This window comes from Gracilinanus agilis, chromosome 4, assembly GCF_016433145.1.
Source record: "Gracilinanus agilis isolate LMUSP501 chromosome 4, AgileGrace, whole genome shotgun sequence".
In the NCBI taxonomy this organism is placed as follows: domain Eukaryota; kingdom Metazoa; phylum Chordata; class Mammalia; order Didelphimorphia; family Didelphidae; genus Gracilinanus; species Gracilinanus agilis.
The window spans coordinates 108834101-108855647 of record NC_058133.1 but is presented as its reverse complement, the minus strand read 5'-3'; the positions used below and the strand labels follow the sequence as shown (position 1 = coordinate 108855647).

Here is a 21547-nt window from a genome sequence, read left to right as displayed (position 1 = left end):
TAACTTGTATACCTTTCATATGAATCCAGTCAGCCTTGACTAGTACTTTTTTGAAGTGTTAGTTCTAGAAATATTTCTCTAAGACTTTAATGGAATTCCTGATGTGCTAATAATATCTATCAGTTCTAAGACCACTAAATTTTAAAAGAATAGAGGGATAGCAGTTCCCCTAGGACCATTTCTAGCTGAATTTCCTCAGAAAAGATGATGATAATCCTAGTAGCTTGAAAGAAAACAAAGCATAGTGGCTGAAGAACCCCTCTCAGAGCCAAAGAGGCCTGCCCTCAAGTCCTACTTCTCACATCTGCTAGCTGTGTGACCCTCAGCAAGCCACTTTACTTGTTGGTGTGCCAGCCAATTTTTTTAAGACAGTAAATTGGAGAGAAAGGGCAGATTTGCATTGGTAGAGGAAATACTTTATTTAGAACTCCCTCTGCCAATAGGTCTGGTTAAAAACAAACAACAAAAACAGGTCACATTTTATAGCACTTTAAGGTTTCCACATCACTTTTCTCATAACAACTTGGTGAAATAGGCAGGCAGAAGAGATAATTATCTTGATTTTAACAGATCGAGGTTCAGTGATTTTCTCTTGGTCATGTAACTGTAAAAGCTAAAATTATAATCTAGTTCTTCTGGCTCATAAATACAGATTATAGCTATAATGTAGCAGCCTTTCTAGGCTCTTATTAATTCCTCTTATTTGAAAACATAAAAATGCCTTTTGGATACCTAATCATTTGGTGCCTAGATATTTCATATCTACTTATGAACTCTTACATGTTGATAAAAAGAATATCAACACTGCCTTTTCTTTCTTTTTTTTTTTTTTTAAACCTTTACCTTCTGTCTTAATATCAATTCTAAGACGGAAGATAGGCAAAGGCTAGGCAATCAGGATTAAGTGACTTGCCCAGGATCACATAGGAGCAATGTGTCTGAGGCCTGATTTGAACCTAGATCCTCCCAACTCCAGGCTTGGGGCTCTATCCATTGTGCTACCCACTTTCCCCCAACACTGCCTTTTGAAGAGCTGACAGGATCCATGCCGTTTAACTCAATAGGATTTAGACTTTTGAATAAATACTGACTACTACATGATCCTTGATTTACCAATAAAGAGTCAGGTCTGGCTGCTGACTGGTCTTCAGGACGCTCATTTTCTTCTTCTTTAATCTTTAGATCTTGGTCCTAAAAACAGATACCCAGGATCTAGTTGCTTCTTTCAGAGTAACAACTGGAACCAGCAATACCACAGCTATAAAATCAATAGAGTTTGCTCGGAAGGGGAGGTGAGTCAGGACCCTGGTTTTATTCAGGGCAGCTTTAGTCTTATATTTTAACTTTGTTTTTGATTAGCTTTGTTATAAAATATTGAAGCTCTGGTAGCAATTATTCTCTGTGTTTTAAATATTTTTATATGGTCTTAGTAAAGACAGCATGCCTAGGTTTTCTTTTGTTACTTTATTTTATATAGACTTTTCCATATTTCTGTGCATTCTTTATGTGTTATTTTTAAGATAATGTGATACAATATTTCATTTAGGATGTTTTTGATATTTTTATTTTCTGTACTTTGTTAGCTGTACTTTGTTACTTTTTCTTTGTTAACATTTACCTTCTGTCTTAGAATTGATACTAAGTATTGGTTCCAAGGCCAGAGAGTCGTAAAGGTTAGACAGTGGGGGTCAAGTGACTTGTCCAAGGTCAAATAGCCAGGAAGCATCTGAGGCCAGATTTGAACATAGGACCTTCTGTCTCCAGGCCTAGTTGCACTTTGCTTCTTACATTTATTTAGAGGTCTCTAACCTTTCTAGTAAAGTCTTTGATATGGGGAGACTGAGTCATTCAGGATAGATTCCTTTCTTATTGTTAACATTTAAAGACTCAATTGACTTTTAAATATGCATTGAAAATGATTAAGTATATACTAGTCTTCTTCACAAGTCTCTTTTCCCCTTTAAATTAAAGTTTTTATAATGGAATTACTACCCTACTAATTACTCAAAGGGTATGATCAGTTTTTTGCTTTTTCTTCTGTATTGATCACTTTGCTGTCTAGAGAGTTGGCAGCAGTTTGCTTTGCCTCCAGCACTGTATGCAAGTGCCTATGAAGTTCTCTAACATTGAATTTTACCATTTTAATGTATTTTTAGGGCAGTTTTAGTTTTATAAATGAATAGATGCTTCTAAGTCAGTTCCTACATGCATAAAATTTAATGCCATTTAAACAAATGCAGCAATAAATGCTTTAATTGATCTGGAAATTATTCTTGCAAATGAAACTACTCAGGCCTTTCATTAAGATCATAGAATTGTATTTTCTGTTTCAAATTCTTTGTATTACAGATGAACAATTTCGTACAGCTTCTAAGTACTAATAAAGCTTATATACTTTATTCTAACAAGAATCTAGGAACTCTTGACATTTTTTTTTAATGTTTACTTTTTGTCCTGGAAACAACTTTAGGGCAGCAGGGGAAGGGTTAGGCAAATGAGATTAAGTGATTTGCCCAGGATCACACAGCTAGGAAATATCTGAGACCAGATTTGAACCCAGGTCCTTCCAATTCCAGGCCTGGCTCTCACTGTATCCACTGTGCCACTAGTTGCCCTGTTAACATTTTTTACTCATTGTTTTTAAAAATTATATGCTTTTTTTTAGCAAATTTAATTTTTTTAATGCATTCATTTCCAAATGTTTCTTTCTCCCTCCCATGCCTGTTGAGCCAAGCTATTGCCTGATTAAAAATGTTTTTAAAAGTAATTCGAGGGGCAGCTGGGTGGCTTAGTGGATTGAGAACCCATCCTAGAGAGGGGAAGTCCTGGAGTCAGATCTGACCTCAGATACTTCTTAGCTGGGTGACCCTGGACAAATCACTTAACCTCCATTGCCTAGCCTTTACTCCCCTTCTGCCTTGGAATCAATACAGAGTTTTGATTTTAAGACAGAAGATAAAGATTTTTAAAAATAAAAGTTCAGTATTAGCCAAAATATTGACCTTTTCTGACATTATACATGCAATCTTCCATACTTGATAGTCCCTCACCTCTGCAATTAAAGGAGGAAGATATGCTTTCTCAACTCCTTTGGCACCAAGCTTTATCATTGTAATTACATAGAATACAGGTTTATTTTATTTTTTCCATTTGTTTTGTTGAATTTATCTCATACACACACACACACACACACACACACACACACACACACACACACACACACACACACATATTTTGCCTTTCTGATTCTATTTACTTCATTCTACATCTGTTCTTATCAGTCTTCTCATGTTTCTCTGAATTCTTCATATTTGTCTTTTTTTATGACATAGTAAAAATCCATTTTGCTCATGTCACAATTTGTAAATCATTCCCCAGCTGACAGGCATCTATTTTGTTCTTAGTTCTTTGCTACCACAGAAAAGTTAATATGGCTGTTTTGGTATATGTGGGATCTTTCTGTCATTGATCATCTTGGGCTGTAGGCTTAAAAGTAGAATCTCTGAGTGAAAGAGTGTGGACATTTTTGGAGTATAATTCTAAGTTACTTTCCAGAAGGATTGGTCTGCTTATTCTTAGACACAGCTCTAAAAACCTTAGTTGTCTGTCCTATAGCATAAGAAGAACTGACTAAAAGGAATGGCCACACATATTGACACTGCAAAAACAATAATAGCTGATCGTCTACTCCATTGATTATAGAACAGTTGGGTCTCTGTTTTTATTGTTGTTTTACCACGCTAAGAACCATGATCTTGGCCTCCAGGCCTTGACCATCTAGCCTTCCTGGATTTGATGGACTGAACTCTACACTTTATACTGTTAGGAATTTCTGGATGTCTTACAAACATTTGTAACTATTTAGTAATTTAATGCCTGTTTGTGACCACAAGGGTTAAATTTAATGGTTGGACTTAAATTTATATGAAATAACATGGTCACTGAAATTATTATATCTCAAGTCAGAAGTTTATTTACCAAAATAGAGGGAAAACAATAAAGTAGGGAAATATGAAAGAGGTTAGAGAAAATACCTATACTAGTCCTCAGCCAGGAGGGCCGGTGATGAGTAATTGCCCTCCTCCAAGATGGAAAGTAGTCTCTCTGGAAACTAGGAAAGGAGTCAACTCTTTTCACTCACCCAAGAAGCAATCTAGGAGTCTGAACCAAGTTGAAGCCAAGATCCAAGCCGAAATCTCTAGCAAAGCTCCCTTTTACATGTATTATGCCTGAGTCTGGTTGCACTACAATTCTGTCTGTAATAGGTAGAATAGTGAATCTTCAGAAGACAATTCCTAGAAGACAATCTCCTCAAAACTGTCTCCACCAGACTGCCTCCATAAGACCAGCCTCCCCAAGACCAGCAGCCAGCTGAAGGATTCCATGGCTTTTATGGTGATCTCTTGTCCTGTCCCCTCTTCACAGGGGCCAATCACAGTTTCCAAATTGTCTAGCACTGGCATGGGGCAGTGTCTATGAGATCCTCTTCTGCCCTCTGGAGGTGTAAATTCTTATCAAAAAGATTCACAGATTCCTGGCTGATTGAGTTTCTGAGGGTGTGAATTCTCATTTCCTGAATTGAACTGGGTAGGGCTCTCTCAAAGTGGCTTGTAAGCTCTTCTACCTAGTGCTAAGTAGGGTGTTCAAGCTTTTGTTGATTCAGTTGAAAAGTACACAAAGGAGAGTACCTCACAATCTGGTGAGGTACTAAGTAGGGGTACTTAATTTATTGTTAACCAAATGTTAACTCAAAATGGAAAAAAGGGAATAAAGAATTTCCTTTCTTGCAAGTATAAACTCAGAATAGACAAAGAGAACAAAGAATTCCCTTTACACAGAGCACTCATTTTTAAGGATGTGTCCCAGTCTATAATGGGCATAAGATTTAAAAAAAAAAAAAGGTGGTGATGGTGGCTAACTGTATTAAACAAACAACAGAGACCAATAACTTTGATAGTAATATTCCTTTATCTTTTTGAGGAATCCTTTGATGACTGTCATGTTAAGAAGTATGGAATTAATATTAATGTTAGAGTTAAAGGTGATAAGAATAAGAGAGCAGTATGGGCAAATGAGTGGGAAAACAGGAATGCTTGAAAGTCCTCACTTCCATTAAAAAGCCACTCCCCTCCCCCCCCCCCCCCCCGTAAGATTATACTTAGTTTTTCAGGGTAAGTTATTCTTGCTTTTAAGCCTATCTCTTTAGCCATGTATTCCAGAATTTCCTTCTGTTTATGGTAGAAGATTCCAAATCTTGTGTGCTTCCCAGCTGTGGTTCTTTGACACTTGAATTCTCCTGACTGCTTACAATATTTTTTCCTTGATATGGAATCCCTGCATTTGGACTATTACATTCCTGTAATGTTTCTTTTTGGTGTTTCTTTCTGGAGGTGATTGATGGGTTCTATCTTCATTGTGTCCTGTAGTTTAGTAGATTGAAGCCATTTTCATTTGTGCTTTCTTGAAATATACTGTCCAGGCTTTTAAAAAATACAGTTTTTAAGGAATCTGAAAATTCTTAGATTATCATTCCCTGACCTGTTTTCATGGTTGCTTATTTTTGATAGCAGAAATTTTAATTTTTTCATTCTTTAGATTTTGTTCTACCATTTCTTGCTGTCTCATGGAGTAATTGATTTGTATTTGGTCCTTTCTGGTTTTCAAAGAATCTGTTACTTGAATAAAACTTATACCACATTTCTCTTCTATGCTATTTTCCTATTATTTACTCCAGAACTTTTATTTCATTTTCTATATGCTGATTTGTTCTAGGCATTCATGGAAGATCCATTTTTTTCTTTGAGTCTCTGCTTATAGTTGTTAGAGAATTACTTTCTCCTTCTATGTTGGATTTTTGAATATCTTTCAGCCAATGACTGTTCGTTATAGTGGTCCGTGTCTTCTTCAGTTTATTCCTCTCTCCTTTCTTAGTTTCTGAACTGGGCCTTTGTGCCAGAGCTAAGCTCTGTTTCCTACTCTGGGCTATCCCAGTGCCATGAGCATGGAGTACACAACACTGATCATAATAATAATAAATCATAATAAAACCCTGAGGCTTTATTAGGGAAAGTCCTCCGCTTTTGAGGCCTCTGGATAATTAAAATAAAAATTTTAGCACTTATAGGAGGAACAATTCATTTACTTAAGAAATTTTCCTTACTAGAACTTTTCCAGCAATTCCAAAATGAAAAAGGTACAACTGTATCCTTCAGTGAAAGCTTGTGGATTTAATAAGCTAACAATCTCACTTTGGAGGCAATTATAGGCAGTGTTTAAGGGTTTACTATAATTTGTATGTGCACAGGATAGTGAGATATACAAGCAGAGGAATATTTTATTTCAAGGAGCTTTGGTATAAGGAGAGATAAGACAAATAGATTCACAAGGCATTCTTGTGACAGAGTAGGAGGTAGGGAATGATGAGGAGTTGCAGTTAATATGATTCAACAGTGTGGCATGTCTGTCAGAAAACTAATGTAATCTTAGGTAACAGTGATCTCCACCGGTCAGACTGCTTTGGCATATTATATTGGGTTTGGGCTCTGCATTTTAGGAATGATAATATATCTAGATGAGATTGAACAGGATGGTGGAAGGACTTTAAATCTTGTCATTTGAAGTTGAAGGAAGTTAGAATGTTTAGCCTGGAAGAGAAAGTGGTGGGGAGCATGAAAGCCATCTTTAAATATTTTAAGAGTTGGTAAAGAAGGGATTAAGTTGCTTCTAAGTCCCAAATGACAAGATTAGAACAAGGGGGTGGAAGTTTCAGGCTTTCCAGATGAAAAACCTTAAGAGAAACAGTTGTCTAAAAATGGTTTTCCTTATTCAGAGGTGAATTTCTCATTATTGAGGGGAACAAGGTAGAGAAATTAAATGTTATAGAGAATGTTGTCAGGCAGAGGCGTCAAACTCAGGGCCATCAAAACTCCTCTGTTTGGCCAAACTAGATTAAACCTAATTGGGAAACGTTTAACAATATTGGTAAAAATATATACAACAACACGGATAGTTAATTTGTGATTTAAATCTCTTCTTTTTGAGTTTGACACCTCTTGTAGAGGGGTCTCATAATCTTGGAGGTATGACTTTTAAGGTCCTTTCCACCTAAGAGCTTATAATTTGTTACTCTAAGTGTTAGTCATAGATAGTGTTAATAGTAACCCATTTAGGACCTTTGGTCTTCATTTTTTTGTTCCTTCCCTCTTCTCTTGCAGTTGTTTTTTAATAAATACAGCAGATCGAATAATCCGAGTGTATGATGGGAGGGAAATTTTAACCTGTGGCAGAGATGGAGAACCAGAACCCATGCAAAAATTGCAGGATTTGGTAAACAGGTACATGTCTCATTTTTAAGAAGAAATACTGCCATAAGTAGATGCATATAAAATAAAAAGTCTGATCAGTTTTAGGACCAATATACTTTGTTCCTAGTAGGATAAATTCCTATCTACTATGATTCAAAGCCCTTGGATTTTTCTTCTTGGCATTTTGTGTTTACTATTTTTATTTTAAGCATAGGGGAAATGGTTGGGTATTTCTGTATGGTAACTATATTCTTGTATAATTTTCCTCCCCTTGATTTTTAGGACACCTTGGAAGAAATGTTGTTTTTCTGGAGATGGGGAATACATAGTTGCAGGCTCTGCCCGACAGCATGCCCTGTATATCTGGGAGAAGAGTATTGGTAACTTGGTGAAGATTCTTCATGGGACCAGAGGAGAACTTCTATTGGATGTAGCTGTGAGTAGAATGGAAGGCTTTTGTCATGCACGTTTTCTAGAAAAATCTCAACTACATTTTAAAAAATGTTTCCTTTCCCTTTATTTAACTACAGTGGCATCCTGTCAGACCTATCATAGCATCCATTTCTAGTGGAGTGGTATCTATTTGGGCACAAAATCAAGTGGTAAGTACCTGTTTTTACTTGTAATTATTTACTTTGAAGCCACATCCCTTCCATTTCCATTTTAGAGTTAGTTTTATAGTTCTCTTATTAGCTTTATCAGTCTTTTGTATATGTTTGTGCCTTTTTGTTTGGTGGAGAGGGACAAGATTTGACTTCTCAGATTCTTATCTGAAGCAGATGTGCCAGATCTTTAGCCTTAGGTACAATATGTAAATGAAGATGACTTTAAAAGGCCCAAGGATTACTGGTTTTGGAATCTGAGGATGTAGGTTTAAATCCCATTTCTGTTACCTGTAACCCTGGGCAAATCATTTAATTATTCAGGGTCTTAAGTTTCTCATCTTTAAAACAAAGGTATTGGATTTTAGGACTCCTAAGATCCCTTCTAGCTCTAATGAGTTAGTCAGACAGGCATTTATTAAATGATTACTGTGTACCAGACACTGTGCTGGGAATATACTGAGAAAGGCAAAAACAGTACCCTCAGGGAGCTCATGTTCTAACCAATGGGATAACATCTAAATAATTTGGTGTAAACTAGATATATATGAAGTCAGTGGAAGGTCATCCTTGAGAATGGGAGAAGTCCTCCTACTTAAGGTAGCATTTGAAAAGGCTGAGGTAAAGAGGGAGAGCATTCCAGGAATGGGGAACCCCTAGAGAAGAGGATATTGACTGTTTGATTTAAATCCAAGGAGGAAGCAAGAATGAGCTGTTAGAGAACAGCTTTAGAAGATTAATAATGAAGCACATCTTTATACTTCTTGACAGAAAGGTCAGGGATCAGAGGGGCAGGAGAGATTCTATCTTTGGATGTGTCTGGTGTGATTTGTTTTGCCTGCCTATACCAATTTGTTATAAGGCAAGGCAGGTTTTCTATTTTGGAGAGGAGGAAGAATGAGATAAAGAAAAGAGCTATTAAGAAAAAAAAGAAATACACAGAAATACAAAATTTAAAACAAGGAACAAAATCCCAACAATTTTGTTACTTCCTTGTTTTATACTATGCACTTTTAAAAACTCCATAAAAAGAAGTTCATAGTTTCACGTACAATCCTCCTTTTTTTTGTTCTTTATATATTGGAATGTTTTATTGGAATGTTTTATTTGTTGATAATTTAAAAGTATAGTAAAAATAAAAATTTTAAAAAGGAATAGAAAGAGGGGAATAGCATCAGAAGCTAAGAGAGAGGAGAGTATCTAGGAGGGAATGATCAACAGTGTTTGAAAGCTGCAAGGAAGTCAAGGAGGATGAAGACTGAGAATTGAATTTAACAACTAAAAGATTGTTGGCAATTTTTAAGGAAAATTTCCCACAGTGTTTGGCTAACAAAAGATATTTCTCAACTTTCATGCCTTTATTTTCTACTGAGAACAACTTTTAAGTCATGGAGATGAGTAATCTTGTAAGAAAGATCCATTTTAATTTAACTGAAACTTATTTCTCCAAAGAGAAAAATGGACTTTTGAAGATGAGCATTTTTAGATAGAAAGTAACTAAACTAACAAACTTTTCAAAACGTTTCTGCCAAAATTTGTGTAGTTTTTGTGTCTGTCATAAATAGAATTTTAAAAGTCAAGTTCCTGGTTGCAGGTGGTATTTTATCTTTAAAGTGTAAGGCAGTGAATGTGAATGAGGTGTTCTGTGTTTGTGGCGCAGGAAAACTGGAGTGCATTCGCCCCAGACTTTAAGGAACTGGATGAGAATGTGGAGTATGAGGAAAGGGAGTCAGAGTTTGACATTGAGGATGAAGATAAGAGTGAACCCGAACAAACAGGTACTGTTTTTCAGTCACCATGTTTCTTTTTCTTTTTAAAAATTCTTCTTGTTTTTAATAAATTCTTGTTTTAGCTGAGACAAGTCAGTGATTTGACTGTCCACAGATAGCAGATTCAGGGAGATCACTTACCACATCAGTAGCAAGCCTTTTCCTGTTAATTAAAACATACTCCCATTTCATCCTTTATGGTGTGGTTAATACTGCAGACATTAGATACAATCTACAAGTTTGGGACCTTTCTCATCTCTCTCCTGAACATGTATTTTTTCCCATTCCTACCTTTCTCATTTTTGCATTGAAGTCATGTTATCAGATTGTGTTGATTTGATTTGAGAGGTTGTATCAAGAGCTCATAGAATTTCTCAATCACCTCCTCAGCAGCCACTGTTACTGTGTAAACCTTGATTATTTACTCTTCTTTTCTTTCCCTCTTTCCTATTTTCTCTCCTACTCCTCTTGGTTACTACTTCACCACTCTTCACTTCTCTAAAGTGTTAGGTTTTATTTTGTTGTTGGCTTAAGAGCTCTTCTCTGTTATTTCCCCTTCCCCCCCTTTTCCTGATTTCCTTTTGTTTCTCTTTTTTTTGGCACATAATTCTTGTATTTTATATTCTATCCTTCTCTGACTAATTCAAATGAAAGTGAGGTCAAGATTTGCCTGCTGCTTCCACCCTTCTTCCTTGTTTATGTAGTTTTCTACTTGTGTATCTCATTTATGCCAGATGATTTTCCCCATCCTTCCTCCTTTTTTCCCTAGTATTCTCTTTTCTTCTCTTTCCTTTTTTTCCCCTTTCTTTCTTTTTCTTAAATCCATTCCAGGTCCTCTGTCTTATTTACTTCCTTCTGTGACCTCTTATGACATTAGTGTTCTACTATCCTCTCCCCTTATTAGAATGTAAACATTTCATCCTTATTTAGTTTCTTTTAATTGAGCTCTTGTATTTACCTTTTTGTTTTTCTTTGGACTCACTTGTTTGTATTTTCAAAGTTTCTCTAGACTTCTCAACAAGAATACTAGAAATCTTATTTTAAAAGTTCATTTTTTTCCCCCTGTAGGATTATATTCAGTTTTGCTGGGTAAGTTATTTTTGGTTGTAAGCTTACATCTTTGCCTTTTACAATATATTGTAAGATTAATGATTTTTAGTTGTGGCTGATAAATCTTGTGTGATACTTATTGTGGATTTTTTTTCTGTCTGCTTGCAGTATTTTTCCTTTGACTTCAAAGCAATGGAATGTCTAGGTTCTTTTTTTTGGTTGTGGATTTTAGGTAGTCTATTGATTCTTAAATGATTTTTCCTTGATCTTTTTTTCCAGGTCAGTTGTTTTTGCTAAGAGATACCTTACATTTTCTTTTTTAAAAAAATCAATCTTTTAACTTTTGTATTGATATTCTTGTCTTGTGGAATCTAACTTTTTTTATGCTAATTTTCAAGGTGTCTGTTTGGGTAAGGTTTTGTACCTTTCATGTTAATCAGCTAATTTTCCTTCCAGGTCTTTTCTCCATTGTTTTAATTTATTTTTCCAATTATTTCTTCTCTAGCACTCTCATTTATTAATCACTTTAAACTCCTTTCCTCCCCCCTCACTTTCACCCCAAGAATTATAGTGGTACTTGTGCCCAAACTATGTTTTTATTTGAGGCTTTTATTTATAGATGTTTTAGAATCATTCTCTTCTTTCTTTGTATCTCAGGCATCCCTCTCAGCGCCACGAAAGCTTTTTATGGTGGGATTACTATTTATTCATTGTTTAAGCCTTACTTCCAGAATTTGGACTTGTTAGGTTCTTCATACTTTTGGAGGGAGAGTCAGGACCTAACTTGGTTGAATGTTATATTTCCTTGGGTTCTGCTGCTTTTTCTTTGGATGTTGAGTGAGGAGCACCTTAGGCTAGGGACTTTCAAGTTCTCAGTGTACCCAAAGTAATCTTCTCTAGGACATAGTCTGATTGCTATCCTTTTGGTCTGAGCCTTGCAAGCTTCTGACTGTAGTTTGGGTCTGGGTGACACAATTTTAGACTCGCCCAGGATTGGAGCGCCAGTAGAATACTTCATTAGCTAGCTAGCAGGTTCATTTTCATGCATGAAACTTCATGGTTTCCCTTGGTCTGAGCACTTTGCCCTGTTTCTTAGATGTAGGCCTCAGACCAGGATGGGGATTGGATTCAACACCCCATTTTGGGATCAGAGCCACAAAGCTCCTGCTTAATTCTGTCTACTCTTTCATCTTGGTCTACCACCCCTAGGCTCAGATCTACTCATTCTGCACTAGATTTCCTTACAGCAGTCTCCTCTTCATATATCATATTCATATATCAAGATCATTCAGGATTTCCTGGAAGCTGTGAAAATATAACTTTGTTCAATGACCCTCCAAAAATAAGTATTAGATGGGCCATAATATAGATATTCTTGCCAAAGGCCAACCACAGTGATGATGGAGGAGATGCAGTAGAAAATCTAAATGCCAGGGAAGAAGAAAAATTCCTTGTAGATAGTGATATCTTCCAGATATTATTTTCTGATGACATTTTGATGATTACAGCAAGTCCTAATACATTGCTAAGCCTCCTGGAAGAGATCTGTAATAACTCAAAGGAATTTGTCTTGTCCACACAGGAAAGACCAAAAGGATAAAGAATTTTTATTGCCCAGATTTCAGAATGAATTTAGATAAACACCCTACAGAGCTTGTCCAATTATATGTATGTCTGGCACAGACCATAAGATGGATGGTAAGTTGAAAAGGAAGAGGAAAGCAGACGGGAAATTACAAAGCTCTTTTACTGATTCCAGCCTTACAATGAAAACAAAGACCCATCCTTTCAATATTCATATTTTACCACTGTCACAGTATAGCAGCAAGTCTTAGGAAGAAACCCTTTCCTTTGAAGAACCAAAGATGAATGTCACACAGAGGGTGATGGAGAGGCATATGGTAGGTTTCAGCAGGCTGCAATGTGTAATGAGTAAGGAATTCCGAAGAAGACTAGGAGGAAAGGATGTCAGAATCTCATGTCAGGAAGAGAAGATGGGCTGGCCATGTGGTAAGGGCAACATGACAGGTGGCACCCAAAGCGATCCATTGGTACTCTTGGGATGTTAGTAGAAATTGAGAAATTCTGGGAGAACATGGACAAGAGAACTATAGGATCAGCTTATCTTGATGGATTACAATCTGTGTCATTGGAAGAAATTCCCAAATTAATGAGATCACAAATCCTTTTGAGTATCTTAAAAAAAATTATTAATCTTTTTTCATTATTGATATTTCCCATTCTTTCCCCTTCCCCTCTCTCTTTGAGCGAGCTATATCTTATAACAATGAATAAAAAGGAGAAAAGTTCAGCAAAACCAACCAACACACTAGTGAATTCTGACATTCTATGTAGAGTTACACCCTTAGTCCCTAGTACTGCTACCAATAAAGGAGAAAGCTTGGTCATCATAACTTTATAGCATTCAGTTTCTTTTGTTTAAATTTGGATTGTTGTTGATGTGTATATTATTAAAGCACCATGTTTAACGATTTCTTAGTCAGTGGATATCAACTTTATTTCTGGTTTTTTTTACTACCATAAAAATTGCTGCTGTAAATATTTTGGAGTATATGGAGTCTTTCTTACTGACCTGTTTATATGTCTCAGAGTGGGTTCTTTGAGTCAAAGGCCTAGGCATTTTAGTCAGTTTCTTAACACAGTTTCAGATTGCTTTATAGAATAGGTAGGCTAGTTCAGAGAAGGGAATTAGTGTGCCTTTCTTTCTATATGCCAATGACTACTTCCATTTTTTTCCTCCTCTTACTATTAGGTATTTCTCGAAGGAAGTGTGACTTAACTGCTTTCCTGAATTGTTTGCTCCTTGACTATGTTGCTGATTTCTTAGTATGCCAATTAGTACTTTTAAGCAAGTCTAATATGACAAATTTTTGCATTATTTTGGCAGTTGGGTGGCTCAATGTATACATTGGAGCCAAGAATACCTGAGTCTAAAACCCAACTAAGACATTAGTAAGCTGTGTGATCTTGTTAGTGCCTTTCAGGCTCAGTTTCTTCATTTGAAAAATGGAGATAATACCTAGAGAAAAAGTATGGGGTGCACTTTATAAATGCTGCTATTGAGGATGAAGATGAGAAGATGTAGGATGACCAAGCACTAACCAGGTCACCATTCCACACTTTTGGGGCTGGCTACCTTGCCTTTCTCTGCTTTACTTAACCTTTTGTAGCATTTTTCATCTTTACCACTCCTTTGACATTTTATGAATGCTTGTCTCATTTTCCCAATTTTATAGTAAGTTCCTGGAGGACCCTATAGCCGAACAAGAGTTATATGTTTTGATTTCCAAGGGTTGCATTTCTTCTGCATGCACTAATGTGACAGGAAGCTCCTTGAAGGCAGTGACCTTGTCTTATTTTTTCTGTTCCTGACAATAATTGTCACCGGACTGAATGCTGTGGGTACTTGTGTATTCAGATCTATACAGATAAGAACATAAAATGGGTCAAATGACCTGTACAGTGCTACAGACCATCACTTAGACATCTGGTGGTGCTGGGCCTCAGGGGTGAGCTTTATTTTCAGCCACCAACCTCAGATTCGCCATACCTTTTGTTTTGTGTTAAAGGAGAAACCACATGGGTGACGAGCCTGTACATGGTAAGAAAATAATCTTAGATTATGCTGACAGTATTTGTAATTATAGTTCATGCTCTCATAGCACTTATAACTCATGTTTATTTATTATAAATCTGTTATTCTCTTTTTAACTATATTGTAGGTGCTGATGCTGCAGAAGATGAAGAAGTAGATGTCACTAGTGTAGATCCTATAGCTGCCTTTTGTAGCAGGTGAGTGCTACTGGCCTTGTGTGTTTGCTTTTGAAAGGAGAGCATCTTGGGCTTCTCTTACTTTTTGTTTTTATCAGTCAGTATTCTTCCCTTGAATTCCCCTCTTCATCACTTCCTCTCCTATGAAATTTTAGACACTTGGCCTCTTATTCATTTCCATGCCTGATTTAGGGAGAGTCTCTACCTTGTATCTTAAAAACTGATTGTGTGTGGGGCAGCTTTCTAGCTGCGTGATCCTGGGCAAGTCACTTAAACCCCAATTGCCTAGCCCTTACCACTCTTTAGCCTTGGAACCAATATATAGATTGATTCTAAGATAGAAGGTAAGGATTCAAAAAAAACCCAAACCTGATTATGTGCTTTGTATATAGTGGAAACTTAACAGATATATATTGGTTAAAGCAATACATGGTTTTAAGTACAATGGTTTTTTCCTCTTTTTTCTCTCCACAGTGATGAGGAACTAGAAGATTCAAAGGCCTTGTTATACTTACCCATTGCCCCCGAGGTAGAAGACCCAGAGGAAAACCCTTACGGACCCCCACCTGATGCAGTCCAAACCTCATTGATGGAAGAAGGAGCTGGTTCAGAGAAGAAGAGACAGTCTTCAGCAGATGGGCCCCAGCCACCAAAGAAGAAAACCAAAACCACCAACATTGAGCTACAAGGAGTACCTAATGATGGTGAGACCTGTTTCTTTTGGTACCTAATTGATGATTGTTCACTCATCTACATGACTGACAACCTTTTTTTTTTCTGAAAGTATCTACAGTATCTGTAGGGATTGCCTTATTATGAAGTTAGAGCCAAATACTGGTTAGCAGGTCATTACTCTTCCAGCTCAGAGTGGACCTCCAGTTAGTCTTGTGGAAGAATAGTTGTTAGTTATAAATGTACTCTTAATTTGGCCATACCTTATTTTGAATATTTGATTATAAACCTGTCACATTAGGGCAGGACAGAACCTTTATTGCCATTCTGGCTCCTAAATGCATGCAAAAAACCTGCATATCCTCCCTTCTCAACCTCTACATCATCAAGAGAATGTCTGAGCTAGAAGAGACAAAGGATTGTCTGGTACAACACCAGCATTTTCTTGAGGCCTAGTGAGAAGGCCTTTACCTACAGTCATGTAGCTGGTTATCAGCAGAGCAAGGTCAGACCTCCTTCCTCCCAATTGCATTTTCTTCCCACTCCACCAGAGTGGCTAGAATCAAGCCCATAGCTGCACCTTATGTTAGCCCATAGTGTAATATTAATGTAGACCTTAGCTTCCATTTGAATTATTGTACTGATGATGCAGCTTCTTCCCTAGAAACTGACTGGGTTTGGCTTTGTCTGATGAGCAGCTTCTCCTCAGTTCTTTGCTTCCTCCTTTCATAGTTCTGTAAAAGGTAAGAACTTGAGCAGATTCAGCCTCACCCTTTGAATCTTGGCACAGAGTTCCTGGTTGGCTGTGGCACCACATACTCTTGACTTTGGTAGGAGGCTAGAGATTTGGATTGGTTTGTGTGGATTCCTTCCCATACCTATTTGTCCCTTTGCAGAAGTCCATCCGCTACTGGGGGTGAAGGGGGATGGCAAATCGAAGAAGAAGCAAGCAGGCCGGCCTAAAGGATCAAAAGGTAAAGAGAAAGATTCTCCATTTAAACCGAAACTCTACAAAGGGGACAGAGGTTTACCTCTGGAAGGAGCAGCGAAGGGTAGAGTGCAGGCGGAGCCCAGCCAGCCCTTGACAGGTAAGGACCCGTGGTGGGCGTTCCCGGCTTGCGCGGCGGCCTTGCTTTCTACAGCCCCGACGCAGTCTGACGCAGCGCTTTACTTCTCCCTCCCTTCCTTACTTACCAGTGGCATTCACTCCCGAGGGGTTAAGCTGCTGCCAAGGGCAGGAGAAATCACATTTTGATTGTTTTCCTTATCTCTGTTCACTCCCAAGTTTTTACTCTGAGTAAAAGAAACAAAAATTTAGCCGGGGAGCCAAATGGAGCCTTCTACCAAAGTCCCAGCATTGTTTGTCTGTTTTTCCCCCCTAGTAGCCCAGTGCCAGTAATGGAGTTGGTGGTTGTACACTTCTGAATGGCTAGGAAGGAAGATGAAGTTTTTGAGGTACATACCATCATGATGTCAGGACCCGAAAATGGGAGGAGAAAACCTGGGAGGAGCTGACCAGAAAAGCAGCTACTGGGATGTAGAGGCTACAGTGTCTGTGTAAGATCTTAATGCCTAAGCCTTTTCAAACTGGCTTCTCAGTCAATGGGCCATCTCACTTTTCATGGTATTTAAAATTTGGGAGGGATGGCCCTTTTTTAATTAGGAGTGGATCTTTTGCTCTAAACTGGGTCTTATATGTTGTAAGGGAAATGAATTCATCCTAAACCAAAGGGACTCTTTAATTTCCTGCCATTTATTAGTAAGGCCACTTTCCCTAAGCCCTCATTTAGAACTGTTTCATTCATCAAAACACCTGATTGGGCAGTTTGGGGAAATATTCAAGTTTTTGTGACTAACTGTAGCTTCTAGTAATTTGGCATATTCTTCCCCTTCAATCCAGAAAGCATGTTCAGTAAACACTAAAATTTCTCTAATGAGAGCAGTCCTGCACTCTTTATATTTGATGGGCTTTACAAAAGAAATAAGCAGCATTATTGAGACTCGAGAGGTAGCATATGGCCTAGTGGAGAGAGAGTTGGCCTTGTAGTCAGGAAGCTTTAGGTTCAAGTCCTGCCTCTAATTCATCCTGGCTGTGTGACTCTGGGCAAGTCACTCAACCTTGCAAGGGCCCCAGGCATCTCTCTAAGACTCTCAGTTGCAGAGGAGATGCCCATTGGCATTGGTAGAGACGTTTCCTCACCAGAGGCTCCCAGCAAAGATGAAATCACAAGTCCTATTCATTCGAACAATAGCAAACTACGGCCTGGATCCTTCTGAAATCAGATATTCGGTCAAAAGTGTTCCTTCTGATTCTGTGGGCCTCTTTTTGGCTGCCTGAAGAAAGAGTAGGAAGTTTGATATCAGCATAACTCATATTAGTCTTGAGGTGACATTGGGAGTTGTGAACCAGAGTTGCATGTCTGTAGCTCCACTGCCTAAATGTTACCTTACTAATAGGCTCCCTTTGTGTTGTACCTAGTTGTATGTGTCCTTGGGAGCAGATGCTGCTGCTTTTTTTTTCCCTCCCAAAGTTCTCCCTACTTCCATCATTGGTCCTTTGTAACCCTCGTTGCTTATCATCTCATCTGCTCTGCTTAAGTTTTATTGCTTAATTGTTGCAAAGAACTTGTATTGTGCATTCAGAAGAATAAAGATATAAAACTCACTGTCCTGGGACATAGGCTTAGCATGATATAATACACTGATCGTTGTAAGTGTTTATTTAATATGTCATTGACTTGTTGATCCAGTCATTTCTCTAATTAGGAGTTAGCTATAGTGTTATCAGCAAAAACTGGTTTAAATCCAGAAAAGCCAGTTTCTGGGATCTGATAATAAACTTTTAGGAAGAAGAGATCTGAATTCCATCGTTTTCTATAGGGTTTTTGGTTTATTCGGTGGCCTGACATTTTGGGGTTTGTTTGTCTCTTTGAACAGTAATTGCAAGGGTGTTCAGAAGAGAATGAGCAAAACTGTCTCCCCATGCCAGAGATAGGATGTTGAGGCCTGTGGAGTTTGTTTTCGTTCATCTCAGATTTTTTTTTTTCCTTGCCTTAAGAGGTACATGACTATTTTCTTCATGTTGTGATATATAAGGGAAGGTGCTATCAAAACCTGTTCCTGCTGAATTGTAAAAACTATAACTGAATTTCTACCAGTGTGACATTCTTCTAGAAGATAGAGCTCAAACCTTTTAACATCAGTCTGTTCTCCAGTGGATGTAAATAGTCTTTGTTGCCAGCATATCCCATACCCAGCTGTGTCATTCTGTGGTTGAAACTTTTTTCTTTTAAGCTCCTGAGTCAGTTTTGTAAATGGGTTCCCTTACATCCTAGCAGGAATCTTCTTTTTGAAATTACTTTTTCTTCAAGTGACATTAATGTTCACTTTTGCATCTCCCCACTGTGGTGTGGAACAGGAACATAATTGACTTTGTTCTTTTTCTGGACTTCCTTGCCAACATCCTTAACTATCCATATAAGGCTGGCCCCAGAGACTGAACAGCTTCTCTTGAATAATCAGGGAAGTGCTCATTTGCTTTGAAAAGTTGGGGTTCTGTTTGCTGACTTATTAGTAAACTTGAGTAAGGGTTTTCAGGCCATGTCTGCAAGCCTGGGCAAAGTTCTGAGGTGATTAGAGGCCTCTCCATAAGTGCTGGGTTCTGAGGCCTTTGGGAAATTTTTGCAGCTGACTCTTGGTTGGTTATTCAGGGAGTGCATGTTTAGATGCCAATTGTGAGGCTCCCTGGCTTTCCTCTCCTTTCCCACTGCTCATCTTGGATCATATCCAATCTGTTTATACCCTTGGAAGCATGGTTTAGAACTTGGAAGAAAAGATAAAAATTCAAGTGATACAACTTGGCTCTCTTGATGAGAAAAGGGGTGGAGAGGTCACAGACCATAGCGTAGATCTGGAAGGAACCTCAGAGGCCGTTTAGTCTGACCTCCTCCATTTATAGATGATGGCAGAGAAGTGACTTGCCCAAGGTCACAGAGGCAGTGAACCTAAATGATAGGATTTAGACCCAGGCTCTAACTTCAGAGCCAGTGATGCTTTTTCCACTCTACCAGTGTGATGAGCACTCTCATTTCTGAAATAAGAGTTTGGGTTATTGGTAGATCTCAATGAAGGATAACCAAGAGTTAGCTCTGTCTCTCTTTCTAGATCAGGAAAATAGTGTTTTGCCTGCTTCTGCTTGTACCACATCTTATCTGTCAAGCTCTCCATTCTCACAAGTCACTGGAATGAATTGATACTAATGGAACCTTTTCCATCCATTCTTTCCAGCAGGGGGAGCCATCTCAGAGCTGTTATGAAGACGACCTTGAGAGTTCTCCATTCTTTCCCACTCTGCGGGGTGCAGCCTCGGACATTGTGCTTGGACAGATGAGACTGACTTTCATTTAAAACCAAGACCTCCACCTGTCTCAGCAGGTGGAAGGAGGCGTGATGCTTATTTTTGAATGATGTGAATTATGAAAAAACAAGTCAACCTCCCCAACCCTCCCTCTCAAAGCATAATTCCAAATAGACTCAGGAAAAGAGGACTTACAAAGACATTACCAGGACTCCTGACTCATTTAAACGGAATGCTTCTCTGCTGTGTTATGTTGCTGGAACAACACCTACATTTTCTTTGTATGACCTTTCTTAACTAAGCATCACTTAGACCTGCCCTTTCGTATCTCCTGCTCCTTCTCATCCCTTAGCACATGTCCTGGAGTGAATTGTTCTTCTGGGTAACTTTTCCTCTCCCTGCTATTGTCTCATAGAAAAGGATCTGTTGCGTACCTCTTTCTTTTCTCTCCTTCCTTCCCTAACCCTGCCATATGTAAGGCCTGTATTCCATGTTTCATCATTCTTTTTAAGAACAGGCAAGAAAATGAAGTGCTTATATTCTGAAAAGCTCAGGAAAATGTAGAGCCATCAGAAAGGGAAGACATAGATAAGAAACCCAATTCGACTATCATATAACCTTATCCCCACGAGGTTGGGATATAAAATGTTCTTTTTTCTTTAAACTTTTTTTTTTTTCCATTTTAGCCTTCAGCATCAAATTAATCTCTCTTAAATCATGTTTCTGAAGACAGGTGGTTTCACTTGTTCCAGGCAAAGTAGCACATGAGTGATTTTTTTTTTTTTTTGGCTGCCATGTGTAAACTACTAGAGAAGAAATCAAACAAAGGTGTCTCTGGGTCTTCTTTTATGACAGAGTATCTATGCAAGGTCTAGAATAGAGTTGTCCAAAATCAGATGCAGCAACAGAGTTCAAATCAAAGATCAAAGTGAAATTTTTTTCATCACTGTCCATGGATTTGCACTTCCCTCAAAACATCGATGTTGCCCCCACCCGTGTCTTGTGTTGTGAGCAGTTTTAGTCTCCTCCTTACAGTTCCTCTAGTAATATTTTCTTTTGGTCACTTCCTTTCTGTGAAAGGCTGCTCAGTTGTCTTGCCTTCTTCCCCACCATTCACCAAACAAGAGTGGCAGATTGAATGTGCGTGCACATGGGAAGCTTTTGGATTTAAAAAAATTGCCCAGGATTCTTTCACTTCCATTGCTTGGTCCTTCATGAACCCATGTAGCTCATCATCTCGACTTTTCTGTTTATGTTTTCTTGCTGATTGTTTCAAAAGTTTGTTTTAGGGAAGCAAAAATGTGGAATGGGGATCCACAGCCCTGGGTGCAGTATTGCCTATCTGTATCTATTTTAATTTGAAGGTAGTGTTTTCTCTTAACTTCTTGAGGAAAGCTTTAGGACAGTTTATACTATATATAGCATGAGGAACCCACCTGATCCAGGAGAGAATCCTAGAAAGAGATGAACCTGGTTACTCTGTAGGATGTTTGGGGAATAGTAGGAGAAGCAAAAAATGAAAGAGCCTTTCCTCCCATTTCACTTGTTCATGTGAGAAAGGTCCATTTCTCAAGGTCTGTCACAAAAAGTCCACATTCTTTGATGTAATGATTCTTTCCAGAAACCCTTGTTACCCAGACTCTTAATATGAGTTACTCAGTAGTAGAAGTACCTGGGTGGATTACTGGACATGTTTCTGTTTACATCATTAGGAACACTGTTGTTACTTCAGATTGAATTCTGTATTAATCTGCCAATTTACAGAAATGTTTTTTTACTCTTGTCACCATTTACTGTGTAAATTGAATTTCCTTGCCTGGGTCCTTGGATATTGAGCTGTTCCCCTGCCTCGGTCCCCCCCAAATTTGAGTACCCATCTAAGCTCCTTCAAGTTGACCCTTGACAACATCTTGCAGGATTTGTTTTGGGGACTCTGACATTTTTTTCCACTCTTCAAACCTGTTGTTCATTTCAGTTGACCGCTTCTCCATTTGTACAGTG

General features: G+C 38.1%; 1 protein-coding gene across 3 annotated transcripts in view; it reads left to right on the top strand.

Moving 5' to 3' along the window:
* RBBP5 (RB binding protein 5, histone lysine methyltransferase complex subunit) overlaps positions 1-21547 on the top strand; it is a 32159-nt gene extending 10612 nt beyond the window's left edge. The window contains exons 6-14 of one of the 3 annotated variants that reach the window (XM_044677178.1): positions 1183-1292; positions 7215-7334; positions 7587-7740; positions 7835-7906; positions 9567-9684; positions 14469-14538; positions 14992-15221; positions 16086-16163; positions 19477-21547. In XM_044677178.1, the coding sequence (XP_044533113.1) occupies positions 1183-1292; positions 7215-7334; positions 7587-7740; positions 7835-7906; positions 9567-9684; positions 14469-14538; positions 14992-15221; positions 16086-16163; positions 19477-19505 (981 nt within the window). In that variant the 3' untranslated portion in view covers positions 19506-21547. Of the gene's footprint in view, positions 1-1182; positions 1293-7214; positions 7335-7586; positions 7741-7834; positions 7907-9566; positions 9685-14468; positions 14539-14991; positions 15222-16085; positions 16278-19476 lie in introns of all 3 variants that reach the window. The other 2 variants (XM_044677177.1, XM_044677179.1) reach the window with 2 other exon arrangements.